Here is a 22,081-nt window from a genome sequence, read left to right on the forward strand (position 1 = left end):
ATAGAAGTCAGAAGAACAGTTCTATATATTTCAGAATAGTATGTTTATTATGTTGTTTATATACAGTCTCCTCAGGATCTCACAGTTTTCATAAGGGTGAGCATATACATGCAGAACTGCCGTTACAAGAAATAACATTTCATCCCTGTGAGCACAGGGTAACAATTTAAGGCAAATTTATCACCACAACAACAAGGCTCCCAGGAGCTAACTTGCCCACATAAGGTATCCAGAGTCACTTCTTCAGGGTGCAGAGTCAGAAGAGTAGTTAGAGCAACTCTGATTTGAAACCTTTTTTACTTTTCTACCTTCCAAACTGCTCCATCAGATTAAGTTTTGATTTCATCTGCACCTGATTCGCCATTCCAAAGGGTCCTTCATATTGTTCCTTCTTTAGTACCCAACAGGGAGAAATTCCATTGAATTGCTCACATCTGAGATTCTAAAAAATACTGTTTACTCTAAGGTTCTGACTCAAACAAATTACAAAAAAAAAAGATTCTCTATTGGAGTTACCCAAGTCTGATTTCAAAAGTTATGCTGTTCCTTTCCTCTTCCTCTATTAATCCATTTCCTAGTGAATACACTTTCAAAAATTCAGCTCTTTGGCAATGCTTTTGTGGCTTAGAGTCATAACTTTTGTAGTAACACTCTCATGAACTGTCTCAGGATGTTTAGTGATGTTTTAGCTGTGACATTCTACTGAGTGATTATTGAACATTAACTGTTTATTTACTCTATGTCTAATACACTCGATAACACAATGTACCAAAGTGTCCCAACAGAGTAGTCTCTCCAAACTGGATATTCCTATGGATTGATAGTCACCTGGACATTATTATTAGCTACATCTTTCAGTGTTATATTGATGCAGACTCTAATTAAAAACAGAATGGTAAAGCATTTTGGGAGTAATGTTAATCTAACAATAGGCAACTGTATTTTCATGTATTTCAAACTTAAGGTCGAGCACTTCACTCCAAAATTCACACCATTTTTCACCTCTTTTAAGATTTTGGAAGTCTGCCATTTTGACCAAGCTTTTGATCACAGATACATATTACAGACTCAATGTCAATTGAGATCACTGTAAAAAAACACTTCGTAACATTTCACTTAGCTACCACAAAAATCCAAGTTTTCTGATAATCCATCATTGGCAAACTGAGATAAGCAAATTGGGCACTTGTTTCATGTGCTTGACTTCAGTAGAAAGTTTATTGGAACACTCTATGTTAGGGTAAAGTGTGGCATTTTGGTTAATTTGCATTCTGACATTCAATAGAAATGACCAAAAATATCATGGGTTAAGACAGTCAACTCTTCTTAATTAATATATTATCAAGATCATAGTGAATTTACAGGGTTTGTATTTATTTTCATTCAGAATCAGAACCATTTTTAAGAAGATAATAGTGGAAAAAACTTCCTAAGTAGCTTTGAATTTATTTGATTTGAATATGAAACTCTTCTAGAAGCATCCTATTTCATACTCGGCAATGTTATGGCATTCAATAAATGATTATCTCAACATGCTAAATGTTCTGTCATAGCTTGGAAAGCATTTAGGGATTTTTCCATGATAATATGGTTAACTGCTTAAATAGAAGACAGTTGAACGAAAAAACAATGCAGATTATATGCTGCAAAATTTAGCCAGTTTAGGTGTCAGGGATCTAAACTTAGGGGCTGCTTGCACAGCCTGTAATGTTTTAAATTTGGGAGAATTTGTTTGTGTTCCATGGCTGAGAAGTACTGGAGTTAGGAACATCTATGAGGGACAGCAAATGGACTTCACAGATGACAATGAAGAAGCAATATTATTGTTTAACACTGCAGAAAAATATTCAGCGTGTTGTACCATTCTGATTGATCCCCAAAAGGGTACAAACATGTTCCTTATTTTCAGAGCAAATCTTAGACTTGATACCATCTTGTTGGGGAGAAAAATCTACTGATCTAGTTCACTAAGCTATTTTAATTTCCTAAACCAGAGACAGCCCAAGTTTTACTAAAAGGTTTGGGGTGGGGCATTGTGGGTGTTAAGAGTAACCTGATAGTACAATGCTAAGGGTAACTCCACATCAGCCAGAGGGTGGTCATGGTAACGGTATAAACCCCAAAGGTCACCAAATATACAAGGAAGAGGACCCGATCCAATCTGTAACAGAACGCCAACCATTCATTCTTGTGGTTGCTGGCGCCATCTAGCTGGTGAAGGCAGAGTTTGATTGAAGATATCTCCTCTTGTATCTTTTTCATTGGTAACCTCTGGGTCAGGTAGTCTTGGGCATCTTTGTTGAGAAATTTCTCTTCCTCTTGTTGAGGGTCACTCTCAGAAACTTCATTGAGGAAACATAAAAGTACTTATATCAGTGTTGAGGACGACAGTTCTACACAGCATGGCTAAAATATAGTACATTTTAACTTATTTGTCTGAATAACTAAGATCTATTGATGTCATTTCTGAAATGTTCAATTGAAGTTTAGGAATGCTGCAGCCTTTGACTTTGTGGAGAAGAATGGTATAACTGTTGGCAATTAATATGGAAAATGGAAGTGAAATAAGATTCAGAATGTTCTCACCTCCATCGTCACAGGTTTCCTCTTTCACCTTCAGAGATGCGCACAGACTGTCAGTGGTGCTCTGCTTTGTAGAGCTGTCCATTGAGACCGAGCTCTCTGGTTCTGCCTCCCTGTTCACATTCAGGAGCTGTACTATGAGGATTGATTCAGCTAAACTGATCACAAGCAGAGCTATACAGACGGCGAAGAACACTCCTAGGGAAGAGCAGATCAAAAATGATGATGAACTTGACAAATTTACACTTAAATCTAACAACCTGTTTCCCTGTTCTATACGCATACACATCACATACCATTCTGAATACAAAGAGGGGCAGGGATGTTAGCCATCATATCCCAGCCATTATTTATTTCTTAATCATTATTTCTTAGTAGGTTACTGTATTGCCTTGTTGGCATGGGGCTTGCAAGTCAGTTACCACATTTCCAACAGTACGATGACTACAATTCAAAATTACTATACTGGCTGATGACATGGGAGTACAAATCAGAGTAAGGTGGTGAGTGGAAGGGCTCTGTGCGTTCAAAAGGACCTGGGAATACAGATCCATAATTCGTTGAAGGTGGCATCGCAAGCAGATGGGATCATAAAAAGCAATGCACACAAAATGCTGGAGGAACTCAGCAGATCAGGCAGCATCCATGAAATAAATAAACAGTCGTCGTTTCGGGCCGAGGCCCTTCATCAGGACCGGGAAATGAAGGAGGAAGATACCAGAGTAAAAATGTGGGGAGGGGGGAAGGTGGGTAGCTAGATAGTGATTGGTGAAACCAGGTGGATGGGGCAGGTAAAGGGCTGGAGAAGGAACCTGATTTGGGTGGGGGAGGGGAGGAGAGTGGATAATAGGAGAAAAGGAAGGAGGAGGGGCAGAGACCAGGGAGAGGTGATAGGCAGGTGGGAAGAGGTAAGAGGCCAGAGTGAGGAATAGAAGAAGAGGGGAGGGAGAGGGAAATATCTTTTACCCGCAAAGAGAAATCGATATTCACACCATCAGGTTGGAAGCTACCCAGACAGAATATAAGGTGTTGTTCTTCCAAACTGAGTGTAGCCACATCCTGGCACAAGAGGAGGCATGTCAGAACAGGAATGGGAATTGGAATTAAAGTGTTGGGCCACCAGGAAGCTCCACATTTGGCGAATGGAGTGGAGGTGCTCAACAAAGCAGTTCCCCAGTTTTCGTTTAGATAGGGGTTGGAGGGATATAGTCCGGGTACAGGTAGATGGGACTAGGCAGACTATTGGGTAGGCATGGAATAGATGGGCTGAAGAACCTGTTTCTGGGCCAGAGCACTCTATGACTCTATAAAATTATGCCTTTGTCAATGATAACCCTATTCCCTTTCTCCGTATGGTTGAAGCTAACTTGTTCCAATCTGAATTTAGGACAAGAGGTTGACTGGGAGAAAGAGGGTGAGATTGAGAGAGAAGGAGAGAGACAGACAGAGAGAGAGAAAATTGGGTGGAGAAGTGCGACTGTCGTTTAGGGAATAATAAAAGCATGGTAAAGTAGCAGGCAAGTAATTAGGGGCTTCACAGTTAAGCTGGAGGAGCGGAGGGTGTGGGGTGGATATCTATCAGTAAATAAATCCCTCGGGATCAAGTCCTTTAAACCTCTTTCTTCTCAGCAGCGATCCCAGGGCCTGCGAAGCCCAATCAGTATCTCTAAAAATAAGTACTGTACAATCTTCTTGAAACAAAGCCACATAGCCTTAAGTACTATACCAATTCACTTCCTGGCAGCGGATTAGTTGTCTTCTCAATCTTACATTCATTAAAACTAATCATGAGAAGTCTGAGGCAACTTGGTATCATTTTTGAAATGTTTATGTTATCCACGTTCAAGCCCACCCATTTTCACTGGGTTAAAGTGATCTCCATTAATTCAGTCTCTTTCCAGACCTGCTGAGTGCCTTTATCAGAGTTTCACCCTCTCATTTTCATCACATCATTATAAGTGAATTTCAGCCAAGATATAAGACAGAGCACGGTCCTTCCGATTGTAGCTATCATCCTTGGTTCACTTCCGTCCCACTGTTAATGCTATGCACAATATATAGGCAAGGTAAATAGTTAGGTCACATTGGGATGACTAGGTAATGCTCCTGTCAGTGAAAGTTATGATCACACAGCTGTTGGTAACTGAGAGTGCCTTTGTACACAAAAGCTTTGGGCAGCTGTCCTCCTGTGACTGTATTTTTAGAGAAGTTACTCTGCTGTTATCGGGAGAAGTTGCTGTAGTTTGAATAGGTTGTAATACTGAGGCTTTATAAGGTATTGGTCAGACCACATTCAGAGTACTGTCAGCAGTTTTGGGCCCCTTATCTGAGAAAGGACGTGCTGATATTGGAGAGGGTCCAGAGTAGGTTCACGAGAATGATTCCAGGAATAAAAGGGCTGATGTATTTAGGGGCATTTGATGGCTCTGTGCTGGTACTCGCTGGAGTTTAGAAGAATGAGGGGGGATCTCATTGAAACCTATTGAATACTGAAAGGCCTAGATAGAGTGGATCTGGAGAGGATGTTCATAACAGCAGAGTAGTTTAAGATCAGAGGGCGCAGCCTCAGAATACAAGGACATCCCTTTAAAACAGAAATGAGGAGAAATTTCTTTAGCCAGAGGGTAGTGAATCTATAGTGCTGTGGAGGCTAGTCATTGGGTATATTTAAAGCAGAAGTTGATGGGTTCTTGATTAGTAAAGATGTTAAAGGATACAGGGAGAAGGCAGGAGAATGGGATTGAGATGGAAAATAAATCAAATGGCAGAGCAGACTTGATGGGCCAAATGGCCTAATTCTGCTCCTATATCTTATGGACTTATGGTCTAGATTCTGTCTCATGAGTAAATTTTCTTTCTCTCTTGTACATTTCCAACTCATCAGTTGGTATTAAATATTCAGTGGTTCAATAGATACCATATATGTTGTTAAAAAAGCACATTACCAATGAGTGGGGTGCGCAGAGCAGTAATGGGTAGTTCATCGTCTAGGTTCATTCGGAACACCGTGTATCCAAGCAGGATGCTGGATTTGAAAGTTATTCTGCCACTGCTGCTTGGAGGCAGGAAGTAGCTGGTCACATCTACCAGCATCAGAAATATGCTGGGCAACAACAGACTGACTACATAAAGCAGAGGTCTTCGTCTTATTACAATCTGTAAAGCAAACAGTTGTTACATTCTAGTTATTTTCACAGCCCTGTTCGTTATTGTAGGGTGGAGATGGGAGAAATATGCTGAATGGCTTTCCCATTGCCCAATAGGCCAGAGAATCAACTCCCACTCAATCAATAAACCCCCCCCCCACATACACACAAAACATTCCAATAAAAGACTGTGGGGGAGAGAAGGGTGGGTGGAGTCAGAATTGGACAGATTATCTTTTACTCCACTGCGGCTTAATATTTCAAAATTGATATAAGGTGCAATCTTACTGGGACTATCATCTAGAAGTCAATTGGAAATAGGAACTTGTATATGCCTTCTACATCATTCAAAAAGATTTAGAGTGATCTCAGCACCTTATGCTCATCAGAATCAGGTTTAATATCACTGGCATATGTCCTGAAATATGTTTTTTGTGCAATACACAAAAAACTATAAATCATAAGTTGTGTATATATATAACATATGTAAACACAGTATATAATAATGACTTAATAATTAATAAAGAAGTCATGTATATTCATATGCAACCAAATCTCATGGCATAATATAAGGGCATTAGCTTATGCCTTTTCTTGTGCTGTTGTATTCATGATTTTTCTCGTTTTTATATTCTTTGATACATTGGGAATATTTTGGTGTAAAAATGTTTTGCAAAAATGAGAATGATATGTGTTTGCTCATCAATTGTCAGCATTCATTAACCCTGCAAACTTAAGGTGATCTCAGTGATCCACTTACATTAAACTGAATTTGCGCATAATCTTTGCCTTTGTCGTGTATCCTTTCATATTTGGAAGGGACAGAGAGGAGCTCCCACTCACCGTCACCTAAAAATGCCCTAGTATCATTCTCAATCTCATCAAAACTTCTCCAAAACTTGAGGGTGACATCATTTACTGCAACAAAGGAGAGAGCACAGTGGCAAGATTACTTGATATTGCAATATTTTTATTATTTGTTCATTGGATAATAACACTAATATCCATCCTGAATTACCCTACAGGCAGTTAATTCATTAGGGAAGGTTTATTCATTAGAGAAGAGTTTTAAGTGAATTTAAAATCTGAAGCATGGCTCAACTGATTTTAAATGGTTGCTTATTCGTTACTCTAGTCTCCTCCCACCTACTTGATCTCATCCCATTAGCACTTCCGTTTGTTACCTTCTCTTGTCTGTGTTTATTTAGCTTCCCCTTGAAGGTGTCCATGTTTCTTTTTAATGGTTAAAACTTGGAAATAACTCCACTTTGAGTAGAAACTCTCTCTTGAATTTCCCAGGGAGTCTATTGGCAGGAGCCTGAAACATCGACTGTTTATTCATTACCATAGACGCTGCCTGGCCTTCTGAGTTCCTCCAGCATTTTGTGCGTGTTGCTTGGATTTCCAGCATCAGTAGAATCTCTTGTGTTTATCATATGTTTTGGAAAGTGCTACTTTGAAGTCCCCTTCACAAGTGGAAACAATTTCTCTATCTTATTGAATCCTTTATGTCTGTGAGGGAATTGAACATTATAAAAAGATTTTAAAAAGATAAAGTAGCAAAATTCTAATTTCCACAGGTTAGAGATTTAATAAATTAAAAGGTAAGAAATTTTGAGAGGTTAGGAAGATTCTTTTATGCAGTGTTCTAATCAGAATTAGAACTTTGAAAGTACTATAGGAAAAAGTGGTATTGGAATTGGAAACAAGAAAAAATCTGTAGATGCTGGAAATCCGAGCAACAGGTTGTCAGCATTTATGGAAGAAAGTAAAAAAGTACAGTCGACCTTACTTTTTTCCATAGATTCTGCCTGGCCTGCTGAGTTCCTCCAGCATTTTGTGTGTGTTGTTGTTTTGGAATTGTAATGTACTTTTTGCATATGTACCACAATCGGTGAAAAGCTTGTGTTGAACACTGTTCATACAGACCAAATCATTACACAGTGCATTGAGAACAATAAAAATGCAGAATAAACTGTAAAACTATGGAGAGAGTTATGCTTTTAAAAGGGAAGTGGAAAAATAAATAAAAGGCAGGAGAAGAAATGGGTGGCTGGTAGGGGGAGGGGGGATACCACCAGACAATGGGATTCTGTAAATAGTTCCCTGAGACAGGCAGCACAGATGTAGAATGGATTTCTTTTGTGGTCTAAAACAAAATGGAGTGGAAATCATTAAATGCGCTTTGACCTCCACTTCTGAAATTCAGTTTTATTGCTGTCAATAGAATTAAATATTAGAAGAGTTCAAAGCATTTCAGTTTATTTCTTGGTACAAAGGACAAATAATGAATTTCTCTACATGATTTGTTATAAAAAATTCTTCTCCAAACTGATGATATTCAGGTGAAGGGATATCATGCTGAACTGAATTTACGTTGTCTGAAATACTAACTGCTTACAGTAAAATGTAGAGAGACAAGGGAAAGCAGATAAACTTTCTGCATCAAATAATCCCCATTTAAGCATTGATTTTGTGGTCATCTATCTGTTCTCATGTGTCCTACATAATATAATTTCCATCCCTTCAGACATTCACATTAAAAATTATTTTCTGATCAGTTTTCTATGTCCAGTTCTGTAAAAGTAGTCTCCATTACCTTGTCTTTGCCACTTAGCATCCAAGGTACTTATGTTGTAACAAAATCCAAATTACAATGTAAGTGCATAATTCGCAAAAAGGGCCACACATTTTTCTTGGTGGTGTGTTTGATATGAGGAAAGGACACTGCCAGGAAAAGTCAAAGGCAACAGTCAAAGTAAATTTATTATCAAAGCACCTACGTGTGACCATATACCACCTTGAGATTCATTTTCTTGCAGGCATGTACAAAATAAAGAAATACAATACAATTTATTGAAAAGCTATAAATAAACGAAGATTGACAAATAACCAATGTACGAAAGAAGGCCAACTGTGCAAATGAAAAAATGGCATTGAGAACACGAGTTGTAGAGTCCTTGGAAGTGAACCTGCAGATTGTGGAATCGGTTCAGAGTTGTGGTGAGTGAAGTTACCAACACCAATTAAGGAGCCTCATGGTTGTGAACTATTCCTGGACCTGGTGGTGTGGGACCTAAAGCTCCCGTAGCTCTTGCCCGAGAAGTTTCAGCCCAATATTTTGGGCTGAGGTCCTTCTTCAGGACTGGGCACATAAAACTAAATATTACTACAAACAAGTTAATAAAATATAGTTCAAAGTGCATATAGTGTGCAGCAGTAGTAAGCAGTGAACAGCTCGCTGTCTAGTGACGAGACCTTGGTGGTGGCAGAGTATTGATTAGTCTCACAGCCTGAGGGAAGAAGCTGTTACCCAGTCTGGCAGTTCTAATCCTGATGCTCCTGTACCTCCTTCCTGATGGTAGTGGGTCAAGGAGATTGCGGGATGGGTGGTAGGGATCCTCAACAATGCTTCTACATGCCCCTTGTCTGTAACACTCCTGCTAAATGTCATAAATAAAGGGGGAGGGAGACCTCAGTGATCCTCTTGACAGTCATGTAATTTCTCCTGTCTACCTACTCTATCACAGACCTTTCCTAATGTTATTATGTCCCCAAACTGAGGATGGAAAATGTTCATTTGATTGAGAGTGAAAGATAGTTAATATTTCAGTTTGCTGAGCTTTCATCACCAATGGGAATCATCAGAGGTAAATGGATTCTGAGATACAGATAAAGGAAGAAAAGAACTGAAGGGAAGGTTTGCAATGCGCTGGGAGAGATTACGGGGTAATAGAACAAAATAACCAGTTGAAGTGAGCTTTCCAAGTTTGGAGTTTGTAGCACCTCTCACTGCTGCGTTTTGCCCAATAATGGCCCTGTTGATGTTTTAAAGGGGCAGGAGGTTATGGATGCTGGAAACTGGAGCAACACAGCAGGTCAGGCAGCATCTATGAAGGGAAATGTACAGTTGACGTTTCAGGTTGAGACCTTTCATTTGAACAGATGAAAGGCTTTGATGTGAAATGTCAATTAACCATTTCTCTCCATAGGTTCTGCCCGACTTGGAGCATTGCTCCAGTTTTCTGAGTATTGGTCTTGACTGTTTCCTATGTTGAACTCCTGTATGATTGTAAGGTACTTTTCTCTGCCCACCTGTGTGCAGCCAGCTGCAGAACGTGAAGGTGCAGTTCTGTTTGTCAAACGGAAAGGCATAGATGTCCAGGTTGCAGGCAGAGACAACCTGCATTGGCTTGTAGTTTTTAACAGCACCAGAGGCATTCACGTATACATAGGGCAAATAAGGTGATTTGCCGACATCGATACTGTAAGAGGAAAATAACGAAATTCATTTATCACCAAGTTAACAAAAAAAACTTATAAGTGAAAATTCAGATTGTTAACAAGATCGGAACACACAGAGTGAGTAAAGTAATCCAAGGCTGTGCCTGTGAGGTGAAATTAAATTTACAACATGGGTGGCTTCTTAAGCAATGCAGCCCTCACTGAAATCTACATTGCCGAGGAAAAAATAGATCCAGACTTTCACCCTCATGAAGTTTAGAATTTATTAGCAAGTTAAAGGGCTTTGAGAATACATAGAGATAAATGAAGTGGGTTTGTGATTGAGATGCATTGAATGCTCTGAGCGTCATTTGGACTGTAGACTCCCAGCTTGTGGGGGCTATATCCCATCAGTCATGGCGAAGCTCCAGACATGTCACAGTCGTCTAACCATACCAAACTTCAGTATATTACCTAGCAAGTACTGCAACAACTGATATCTAAATACTTTCAGATGGGACATTAAACAAGGTTCCCTTGTTAGTGAGAGAGAGAGAGACAGAGAGAGAGAGAGAGCCTGTGCGACGTCAAACTGTTGGGATGAACAGTTAGTTTTTTGATAGACTGTAGACCATGGTCTCTCTCTCTTTGGGGCTTTGCTGTTGCTTACATGGTGGGTGGTGGGGGTGCTGATGTTTTCTGCTACAATACGTGGGGGAAGGGTTGACGCTGCTTTGCTGCTGCTTGTGTGTGGGAGGGGGCAGGGGGTTTGGGGTTCTTATGTTTTTTTTCCTGTCATTTGTGCTTTGGGGTTTTTCTTCTGTTTTGAGGGTGTCTGCTGAGAGTAAGAATTTCAGGTTGTATCTTGTATACATTCTCTGACATTAAATAGAACCATTGAATATCGGATATTATATAACTTCTAATATTATACTTAATATTAAAATAGATTGGTATTTATGGTATTTGCAGGAACTTGCTTTGCACTATTTCCTACAAGTACAAACATGATGCCCCTCTGGTACAAATACAATGTGCTTCATTTGTGTCTGTTTAGTGCTTTGAGAGTTTCTGGGAAGATGTGCAGGTCATTCCTTTGGATAATAAACAAATTTATTTGGTGAAAAGTTGAAATTTTCTCAGAAAACATGCGTCATGCCAGTTGCTTACAATTCTTGAATGATTATGTCAGGGATCCAGATTGCGTCAACAGGCAGAGAAATTTCATTGATCCCATCAAAATTTGATGCATTCCATACCAGGTGCTCGTCCATCCATAGCTGCAGTAAGAATGAGAGAGGGCTGTGTGAGCATGCGCGTTTGATATGGTTGTTCTTTAGAATAAACCGTATGAGATCAGAAAATTGGGAATAGAATGTTGTTGACGAGGATACCAACTGTGTTCAAATTCAGGCTTGTACAGATGAGAGGGAAGAGGTGGAATTGGTAAATATAACAGGTAGGAGTGAGAGTAATTATAAGCCCCTTAGGCTCTGCCTTCAATATGAACATGTGTGAACTTTTATTTTTCTGTCCATTCCAGAGTTGGGCAATTTGTTTATTTATATATATATTTATTTATTTACTTATTGATTGATTGATTGAGAAACAGCACAGAATAGGCCCTCTCGGCCCTTCAGGCCACACCACCCAGCAATCCCCAATTTAACCCCAGCCTAATCAGGCAACAATTTACATTGACCAATTAACCTATCAATTGGTACATCTTTGGACTGTGGGAGGAAACTGGAGCACCCGGAGGAAACCCACACGGTCACAGGGAGAACGTTCAAACTCCTTACAGACAGCAGAGGGAATTGAACCCAGTTCACTGACACCGCAACCCGGTTAGGTTTGTTCAAGGGTTGTCTTCCCTGCGTCTGATCTCTGGAGGTGATGTTAGATCGTTGTCTGTCCTGCGCTGATATCCAGGGTGCTGTTGCTAAAATGAACTGATTACCTTTGGATCTGCAACATACATCAAAGTTGCTGGTGAACGCAGCAGGCCAAGCAGCATCTATAGGAAGAGGCGCAGTCGACGAAGGGTCTCGGCCTGAAACGTCGACTGCGCCTCTTCCTATAGATGCTGCTTGGCCTGCTGCGTTCACCAGCAACTTTGATGTATGTTGCTTGAATTTCCAGCATCTGCAGAATTCCTGTTGTTTACCTTTGGATCTGTGAGTGTTCGTGGGAAGCTGATAATGCTAGACAGATTGAAAATATTTGATTGAATGCTTACCTGTCGGTACCAGACACTTGTCGTCAGTTTTTGGTTTTGACCATCCTGAAAGGGAATAATGAAAGAACTTTTGTGAAGAGCAAAGACAATGCATATTAAAAATATATTTTTATGCAGAAGTGTAAGCATACAGTACATGTGAACATTAGACAAACTCTTTTTTAGCTTCCCAGGCTAAAATTGTTGTGTATATGCTAGCTTTATCAGGGCTTTGTAATTGAGACATTAACCCTATGCTGTACACAAAGGCAAAAAGAAGTCTAATCTGACCATCCCAGAGCTGAACTCGAAGGGTGACCAGCCTAATTCTGCTCCTATGTCTTATGGTCTTATGAACTGGGTAACAGTTTCAACTTCAGGCTACCACTTGTCAGCAAAGATCAACCCACTTTCACATAAACTTCTCATAAAGACAGTGCAGTTTTCCCTCGTGCCCTGATCAATACTTAACCCTCAACCAACAATGCTAAAGCTGATTATGTGGTTATTTTAATATTGCTGTTGTTAAGTACTTATCTATTATGTTATTCCCCTCCGCAGCTTGTGGCGCATCGGGCGGCAACCTTGCTGTTTCTTAAGCATTTTGTCTATTTTTTACAAGGCCGAGTTGCTAGCTCAACGCTCAACCCAGCATGGATGGAAACCGTGCAAGGAGCCGGCAGGATTCGAACCCGGGATTACTCGCCTCAGAGTCTGGTGCTGATGTCATTACACCACACTTTGGCTGTGACATCTTATCAAAAATACTTCATTGGCCAAAAAGTGATTGTAAGTAAGGATCCAATAAATAGAACATGAAGCATAGAACATAGGACACTCCAGTACAGTACAGGCTGTTTGGCCCACAATATTGTGTCAACCTTTTAACCTACTCTATGATCAATCTAGCCCTTCCTTCCCACATAGCCCTCCACTTTTCTATTATTTATGTGCCTATCTAAGCGCTTCTTAGTGTATCTGCCCGTAATGTATCTGCCCCTGCCACATACTCACCACTCTCTGTGTAAAAAACCTACCCTTGACATCCCTCCTATACTTTCCTCCAATCACCTTAAAATTATGTCCCTTGATATTAGCCATTTCCACCCTGGTTAAAAGGTCGCAGGGTATCCACTCGATCTATGCATCTTATCACCTTGTAAACCTCAATCAAGTCTCCTCTCATCCTCATTTGCTCCAAAGAGATAAGCCCTAGATTTCTCACCCAATCTTCATAAGACATGAGGCCATATGACCATAAGGCATCGGAGCAGAATTGGGCCCACCATAGCTGATTTAATATACCTCTCAACCCAATTCTCTTGCCTTCTCCTTGTAACATTTATCAACCACCAACGAAGAACTTATCAATTTCTTATCAAGAACCTATCAACCACCACTTTAAATATACCCAAAAACTTGGCCTCCACAGCCACCTATGACAATAAATTCCACAGATTCACCACCCTCTGGCTAAAGAAACTCCTCCTCATCTCTGTTCTAAAAAGACATCTTCACATCTTCTCACATACAGCCTTATATATTGTACAGATCTTTACAATATTCTTACTGTATTTGTGATGATAGATTAATTAAAAGTAAATCCAGTTGTACAAATATGTATTTTTATGTGAATAGTTTACCACATCTAGCACAGCATGAAGAATGAAGTCAATATAAATGGTTGTGGGCTGGGTCCAGTCTTTAACTGGTCGGACTCCTTTGTCATAGTCCCACAGTAGAGCCTCCATTAACTGATGTACGGTTGAATTCTGAACTGATGTACTGTAACCGACATTTCCTAAAAATAACAGAACAGATTTCAATAATTACCCATAGAACTCTTGGGGTGATAGGAATTCCACTTTATCAAAAACACGTAACCCATATACAATCAGTGGCCACTTTATTAGGTATACCTGTGCACCTGCTCATTAATGCAAGTATCTAACCAGCCAATCGTGTGGCAGCAGTTCAATGCATAACAGCATGCAGAGGTTCACTTGTTGTTCAGACCAAATATCAGAATGGGGAAGAAATGTGATCTGAGTGACTTTGACCATGGAATGGTTGTTGGTGCCAGAAAGGGTGGTTTGAGTATCTCAGAAACTGCTGATCTCCAGGGATTTTCACCCACAACAGTCTCTAGAGTTAACAGCGAATGGTGTGAAAAACAAAAAATATCCAGTGAGCAGCTGTTAATGAGAGAAGTCAGAAGAGAATGGCCATAAGACCATAGGATATAGGAGCAGAAGTAGGCCATTTGGCCCATCGAGTCTGCTCCGCCATTCAGTCATGGGTTGATCCAATTCTTCCAGACATCCCTACTCCCCTGCCTTCTCCCCATACCCTTTGAAACCCTGGCTAATCAAGAACCTATCTACCTCTGCCTTAAATGCACCCAATGACATGGCCTCCACAGCCGCGTGTAGCAACAAATTCCACAGATTTACCACCCTCTGACTAAAGTAATTTCACTGCATCTCTGTTCTAAATGGACGTCCTTTAATCAAGGAAGGTGACTGTAACTCAAATAACATATTAAAACAGTGGTATGCAAAAGAGTATCTCTGAACGCAGATGTTGAACTACAAAGTGGATTCAATAGCAGCAGAAAACCACTAACACCCATTCAGTGGCCACTTTATTACGCACAGGTAACTAATAAGGTAGCCACTGAATGTAATTACTCTCAGTTAATTCCGATGGGTTGACTACATCATCCACATGCCCTTCACCAAATCTGCAGGAATACTGGGGAAGAACAGTCGAGTGAAACTCAATAGACATTCTTCAGACAGCATTATTACAGACCAGCCAGCAAGACTTGATTGCTATGGATGGATTTTATGTACAGAAGAGAACTGACAAATACGCTTAGAAATTCAACCCTAGTATGCAGCTCTAAATAGCGGCAGAAACATATTGTCTCCATTTACAAAATTAAATGAAACTGAATCATGGAAACAATGCATAATATCTGCTGCTATTATATGGAACATTTAGCACTATTGATCAACTTTCCCTGCCTGTATCACCAACAGAAGTTGATATTTCTTTTTGTTGCAGTAATAAATTTTATTTTCAACTCTTTAGATGATCTTGCTAGCTTCATTTGTGATCATGTTAATTATGTCTGTTGATGGTAATGACATAATCCTTGTATTAGATGCCCATTTTAGGGGCCATCTCATTCAAAATCAATTTTCAGTGCTTATTCCCATAGCACAATGGCTTGTTAATGGCTGTGTGTTAAGAGTCTGATTTCCAAAGTAATTATGTCTCTAAAGGCCTCTTTCGGAAAAGGCATTTACCTTGCAAACGATCCCTGTGGAAATTTTCCACTTGGTAATTAATGCTCAGATTATTGAGCTGTAGGACTGTGTAGAATTTGTCAACGCTAAGGGAGGGAGGGATAATATGGAAAGGCAGTTTTCTCTTAACCTTCAATTCTCTTTGTTTTGTAACATTCACCTGTAAATAGTTATATTGGTGCATGAGTAGCACCTGTTTCAAAAATCTCATGCATTATCTTCCAGGCAAACACGAAAGAAGAATTACACTCAGTGCCCACTTTATTAGATACCTCCTGTACCCAATCACGTGGCCATCGAGTGTACGTGGTCTTCCGCTCACTCTTTCAGAGATGCTCTTCTGCACACCACTGTTGTCATGTGTGGTTATTTGAGTTACTGTCGCCTTCCTGTCAGTTTGAACCAGTCTGGCCATTCTCCTCTGACCTCACTCATTAACAAAGCATTTTCAACTATAGAACTGGATGTTTTTTGCTTTTCACACCACTCTGTAAACTCTAGAGGCTGTTGGGCACGAAAATCTCAGGAAATCAGCATTTTCTAAGACACTCAAACCACCCCATCTGTCAACAACAATCACTCCACAGTCAAAGTCACTTAGATCACATTTCTTCCCCATTCTGATGTTTGGTCTGAGTAACAACTGAACCTCTTGACCATGTCTGCATACTTTTGGGCATTGAGTTGCTGTCACATGATTGGATGATTAGATATTTGCATTAACAAACAGGTATACAGGTGTACCTAACAAAGTGGGAACTGAGTGTATAAGGCTCAATTTTCCAAACACGTGCCAATGGGCTGTACAATCAAGGGAGGTCACTTTGCAGTTTTCTGATATTCTGTATAAGAAGTGTTATGATAAAATTGCTCCTGAAGTGTTTAAGGTTTTCAAAATAAACAGTAAAATGGGAACTGAGCCTTCAGGCATCATTCCATTTTTGGACATTCCATATCTGTGATGTACTTTGGATAGCCATAAAGTTATACATCATGGAAACAAGCCCTTTAGCCCAACTTGTCTGTGCTGACCAGGTTTTCCCCATGAGTTAGTCCCATTTCCCCTTACATTGCTATCCATTATGCCTCTGCCAATTAGGGCAGCAGTGAAGGTCCTCCATCTCTGTCTGTCCTTGGACCATCACACACAGGTGTAGAAGGATCCTTCATTGCTGCTTCCATAACAATTTTGTGTTTGCTCAGTCAGAGTTGTTGGCCCTGAGCTGAACCCTCAAACCTGAAGGACTGGTGAACCACTCTTAGTCTGGCCTCTGCCCTTTGACCTGTTTGGCATGGGTGACCCTACCAAGGGCCAAAGCATAAGGCCTTGACTCCAGCCAACATAGCTCTCTAGGTCATTGAGGCATGCACGTCTCCAAATCATAGCAAGGTTGTGGTCCTCTTGGAGATCCCATTTCCCCATCATGTATTTGGCTGAATGTCTTTTAAACATTGTTCTTATAGCCACCTCTACCACTTCCTCTGGCAGCTTGTTCTATATACCCACCATTCTCCATGAAAAATTTGCCCCTCGGGCCTCTTTTAAGTCTTTCCCCTCTATTCCCGCTAGTTTTGGACTCCCTGGGAGAAAGACTGTGACAATCCATCTCTTCTTATAACTCAAGGCCTCCAGTCCTGGGAAGATTCTTGCGACAAGCCATTCAATCCTGGAATCATTTTCGTGAACCTCCTTTGAACCCTTTCCAGTTTCAGCACATCTTTTTGAAGATAAAGGGCCCAAACCTGCTCACAATACTCCAAGTGAGGCCCTACCAGTGCCAACGTCTCAACATTATACTCTTGTTTTTATATTCTGGTCCTCTTGAAATGAATGCTAATATTGCATTGGCCTTCCTCACCACTGTTCGAAGCTGTAAATTAGCCTTCAAGAAATCCTGCACAAGGACTCCCAAGTCCCTTTGCACCTCGGTTTTTTGTATTTTGTCTCAATTTAGAAAATAGTCAACCCTTTCATTTCTTCTACCAAAATGCATGACCTACACTTCCCAACATTTTATTCCATCTGTCATTTCTTTGTCCATTCTCCTAATCTGTGTATAGAACTTTTCCTGCATATCTCATTTGAATTTAACCCTCTCACCTTAAATACATGCCTTCTGGTATTAGACATTTCAATCCCGGGAAAAACAAAAGATATTGTCTGCCTACTCTGTCTATGCCGCTCATAATCTTGTAAACTACTATCAGATCTCCCTTCAGCCTTTGACGCCCCAGAGAAAACAACCCAAGGTTGTCCAACGTCCCCTTATAGCACATGCCCTCTAATCCAGCAGCATCCTGGCAAACCTCTTCTGCAGCATCTCCAAAGCCTCAACATCTTTTCTGTAATGGGGCAACTAGAAATGAATGCAATATTCCAAATGTGGCTGAACTAGAGCTTTATGAAGCTGTAACATAACTTCCAGCACTCAGTTCCTCAACTAATATAGGCAAGTATGTCCTATGCCTTCTTTACCACCCCGTCTACCTATGTAGGTATTTTCAGGGAGCTATGGACTTGGACCCCAAAATCCATATGTACATCAACATTGTTAAGAGTCTTGCCACTAACTGTCTCTTTACAGTCGATTTTTTAAAGTGCAACACCTCACATTTATCTGGGTTAAACTCCATCTGCCATTTTTCTGCCCGTATCTGCAACTGATCTCTATCGTGCTGCATCTTTTGCCAATCTTCTACATGACCCACAACTCCACCAATCTTTCAGTATCAACTGCAGACTTAACAACCTACCCATCTACGTTTTCATCCATGTCATTCATATATACATATCACAAACAGCAGAGGTCGCAGTCTGGATGCCTGTGGGACACTACTGGTCACAGACATCCAGACAGATTAAATGCCATTGACCACTCCCCTCTGACCTCTCAGTTCTTGAACTTAATCCCATGACTGATGAAGGCAAGCTTGCCAAAGTTTTTGTCTCCACTTTCAGGGGAATATATTCCTGTACCACTAAGCCCTTCTGTTCGACAACCCTTTCTTGAACTTCACCATTTGCTGTCGAAGTGCTGTCCTGGTTTAACTTACCAAAGTGCAACACCTCACGCTCGTCCAAGTTAAATTCTTTTTGCCATTCTCTGGCCTGCTTCCTCAGTTGGTCTAGATCCTCATGTAAATCTAATTAACCCCCTTCATTGTCCAGTATATCACCAGTTTTGGTGTCTTCTACAAACTTATTAATCATGTTAACAATGTTGGCATCCAAATTGTTAGTCATAGTCATACTTTATTGATCCCGGGGGAAATTGGTTTTCGTTACAGTTGCACCATAAATAATAAATAGTAATAGAACCATAAATAGTTAAATAGTAATATGTAAATTATGCCAGGAAATTATGAAATAAGTCCAGGACCAGCCTATTGGCTCAGGGTGTCTGACCCTCCAAGGGAGGAGTTGTAAAGTTTGATGGCCACAGGCAGGAATGACTTCCTATAACGCTCTGTGTTGCATCTCGGTGGAATGAGTCTCTGGCTGAATGTACTCCTGTGCCCACCCAGTACATTATGTAGTGGATGGGAGACATAAACATAAATGACAAACAGAGGACCTTGCACTAATATCGATTACTAGTCCAGACCTCCACTCTGAAAAACAATGCTCCTCTGCCCCCTTCCACCAAGACAGGTTTGTATCCAATTAGCCAGCTCACCCTTGATTTCATGTGATCTAACCTTCCAGTCTATCCTACACTGTGGACCTTGTCAAAAGTCTTGCTGAAGTCCATGTCAACCATTTAAATCACACAGCCCTCATCAATCCTCTTGGTCATCTCTTCAAAAAACTCAATCAAATTTGTGAGACACGATTCCCTATGCACAAAGATGTGCTGAACATGTCAAATCAGTCCTTGCCTTCCCAAATGCTGGCTGATCGTGCCCTTCAGAATCCCAGGCAGTCAATTTTTCACCACTGATGTTAAGTTTATTGCGGCCTGTAGTTGTCTGCCTTGTCCTTGCAGCCTTCCTTGAAGAAAGGGAAAACAATGGCCACCCCCTGTCTTCTAGTAACTCATTTGGGGTTAGCGAAGATGTAAATACATCTGCAATTTCTCTCTTAGCTTCCCACAATGTCCTAGAATATGTCTGGTCAGGACCTGGGCATTTGTCCCCTTCTCAGACTTTCAGCATCTCCTTTTTTGCAATGTGGATATATTCTGGCACATCACTATTCAGTTCCTTTAATTCCTTAGCTTGCATGGCCTTTGTCACAGTAAGTACAGGTGAGAAATGTTCGTTAAGATTTCACCAATCTCTTGTGCCTCCACACATAGACAACTGCATCAATCCTTAAGGGGACATCTTTTCTCCATAATTACTGCTTTGTTCTTAAAATACTTGTATCTCTTAGGACTCTCCTTTATCCTATCTGCCAGAGTTATTTCATGTTGTCTTTTTTGCTCTCCTGATTTCCCTGTTGTGAATTCCTAAATCTCTTGTACTCCCCAAAGGATTTGCTTAATCCCAGCTGCCTATCCCTGTCATACACTCCCATCCTACATGTCTCTCAATATAGTTCACAGTGATTGAGATCTGCAAAATGATGAGTTGGTCAATAGGTTCCAACATAAGAAGGATTCAGTACATAAGAAGGAGAAATGTATCTAATGTGGTTTAAGCTTGATTTAGATGGGCAATTGTTATAATTGATTTGATAAAATAGGGAAAGGGAAGAAGAGTTTTCACAGTTGCATTTAAATTAGAAGAGGTGAGAGTTTGTAAAGAAAAATCTTTGTTGCCGCTATTTACTCAAACATTTTAAATGCCGCAGGGCAGGAACTGGATCAAAGATTCAGCACTCCAACCTGTTTTTCAAACTGGATACATAATCCTAGTGAAGAGCAAAATACGACTCGGTGGTATTGAAACTATTCAGATTACACACACTAATTCAATACGTTATTGAAATAGTCCATTAAAGGAGAAGGAAGTTCCTCACATCTCAGTATGGAGAAACTTGGCCAAAGAACCAAGGCTGGAAAGAAATTGTGAGAGGTGAGATGAATAAACCAGTGATTAAAAAGCAAAGCTTGGGTTGTAACATCTTGTAGATGTAGTAGGAATACGTCACTGGATATAGAATAATTACTGCAACACTTCTAGTTATTTATATGCAACAAGGAGTTAAGTTCCCACACTAACTTCTAATAGGATGAAGAGATTGACTCCAAGTGTTTGTGCTTTTTTCGCAGCTATTAATCCATTTCAATTATGAATTGATAAAGGTTATTTCTTTCCAAATGAGGTAATTTCCGAGCTCCCAGACCTATAACCTTGAAGAGACTACAAAAAAATTATGGTGAACTTCTTCAAGATAATTTCTTCTGCTAATGGGTGGACAATAGAACCACATAAAAAGAATTAAATTTATACGCCATATACATTTACAAGTATTAGGAGTGTTGGTGCAGCATGCAACAAAATAAACTTGGAGGTTGAAGTATGGACGTGGGCTAAAATATAAGTACAATGAAGGCTTTATTTACTAAATTTTACACTTAACTAATGCAAAATATTATACTTCTTATCTATTCAGCTAAGAGAGCAAAAACATTCTCAGACCATCTAGTCCTGATGAAGGGTCTCAGCCCGAAACGTTGATTCTGTATTCCTTTCCATAGATGCTGCCTGACCTGCTGAGTTCCTCCAGCATTTTGTGTGTGTTACTCTGGATTTCCAGTGTCTGAAGAATCACTTGTACTCAGAACATCTCACTATATTATCAAATACATTTAAGCTCAAAAATGTTTCAAGTTCTGTTTTACACTTTAATGCCAAGTAGTAACTTTACTGATAAACATCTTGAATGTCAAAAGCCTTGTTATAATCACAGTGATGTAGTCAGCCAGCCACAGTTTCCAAGTAGCATTTTAGTTCAACATTCAGCCTTTTAATATGCACATTTAGTTAGAAAGTTCAGAGATAAAAAGAGTGGAAATATTTCTCCACAAGTGCTTACCTGAAATCAGGCAGAACAGAAACAGAGGTAGTGGCATTTCCTTCCAGGAGAACTTGGGCTTTGAATCTTTGCTGCTTTATCTCGATCACAGTGAACTGAGTGAAATTTATTTGGCAATTCTAATCTCTGTAATGTTTCCCAACTTTAAATAGCAGCCTGGTGAATTAATCCCATGTAAACCTCATCACTTTGTCTCCTGTGATAATGAGCTCTCTGATATCTTGATTCAACAGGTCCAAGCTAAAAATTATTTCCTGAAAAGAACGTAATTGGGCTGCAGTTTTCTGACTGTGGATTGGAATTTGATTTGACTGCAGGTTGAGAAGAGCGAAATGGATAAAGGTTTAATGGGAATGAATCTCCTGGGGCTTGTGATAGCTATACTGAGTGAATGTGTAAATGCATAATGCTTTCCACTGCTGTCTCTGCTACAGTACTGTATAGCTAAATTTAGCAGGACCAGATCCTTATCAGTAATCATTGATAATATCTGTTTTATTTTTAATTTTGTCCTCAAACAAGAAAGCATTTTCGAAGTTAAAGTAGAATTTATTATTAAAGTACATGTATAGTATGTGCTACCTTGGGATTCATTTTCATACAGGCATTTACA

The 22,081-nt window shown here is 40.1% G+C and overlaps 1 protein-coding gene across 1 annotated transcript; it reads right to left on the reverse strand.

The window, feature by feature from the left end:
* Window positions 1–389: 389 nt before the first annotated feature.
* On the reverse strand, window positions 390–21,572 carry htr3b (5-hydroxytryptamine (serotonin) receptor 3B). The gene is made up of 9 exons (XM_063038313.1): window positions 21,469–21,572; window positions 13,815–13,972; window positions 12,193–12,237; window positions 11,124–11,233; window positions 9,825–9,994; window positions 6,490–6,647; window positions 5,529–5,739; window positions 2,587–2,781; window positions 390–2,342 (listed from the first exon to the last, which is right to left on the reverse strand). The coding sequence occupies exons 1-9, from the start codon at window positions 21,503–21,505 to the stop codon at window positions 2,068–2,070; spliced, it is 1,359 nt and encodes a 452-aa protein (XP_062894383.1). The 5' UTR covers window positions 21,506–21,572; the 3' UTR covers window positions 390–2,067.
* Between the last annotated feature and the right edge of the window lie 509 nt (window positions 21,573–22,081).

This window comes from Mobula hypostoma, chromosome X2 (genome assembly GCF_963921235.1).
Source record: "Mobula hypostoma chromosome X2, sMobHyp1.1, whole genome shotgun sequence".
In the NCBI taxonomy this organism is placed as follows: Eukaryota; Metazoa; Chordata; class Chondrichthyes; order Myliobatiformes; family Myliobatidae; genus Mobula; species Mobula hypostoma.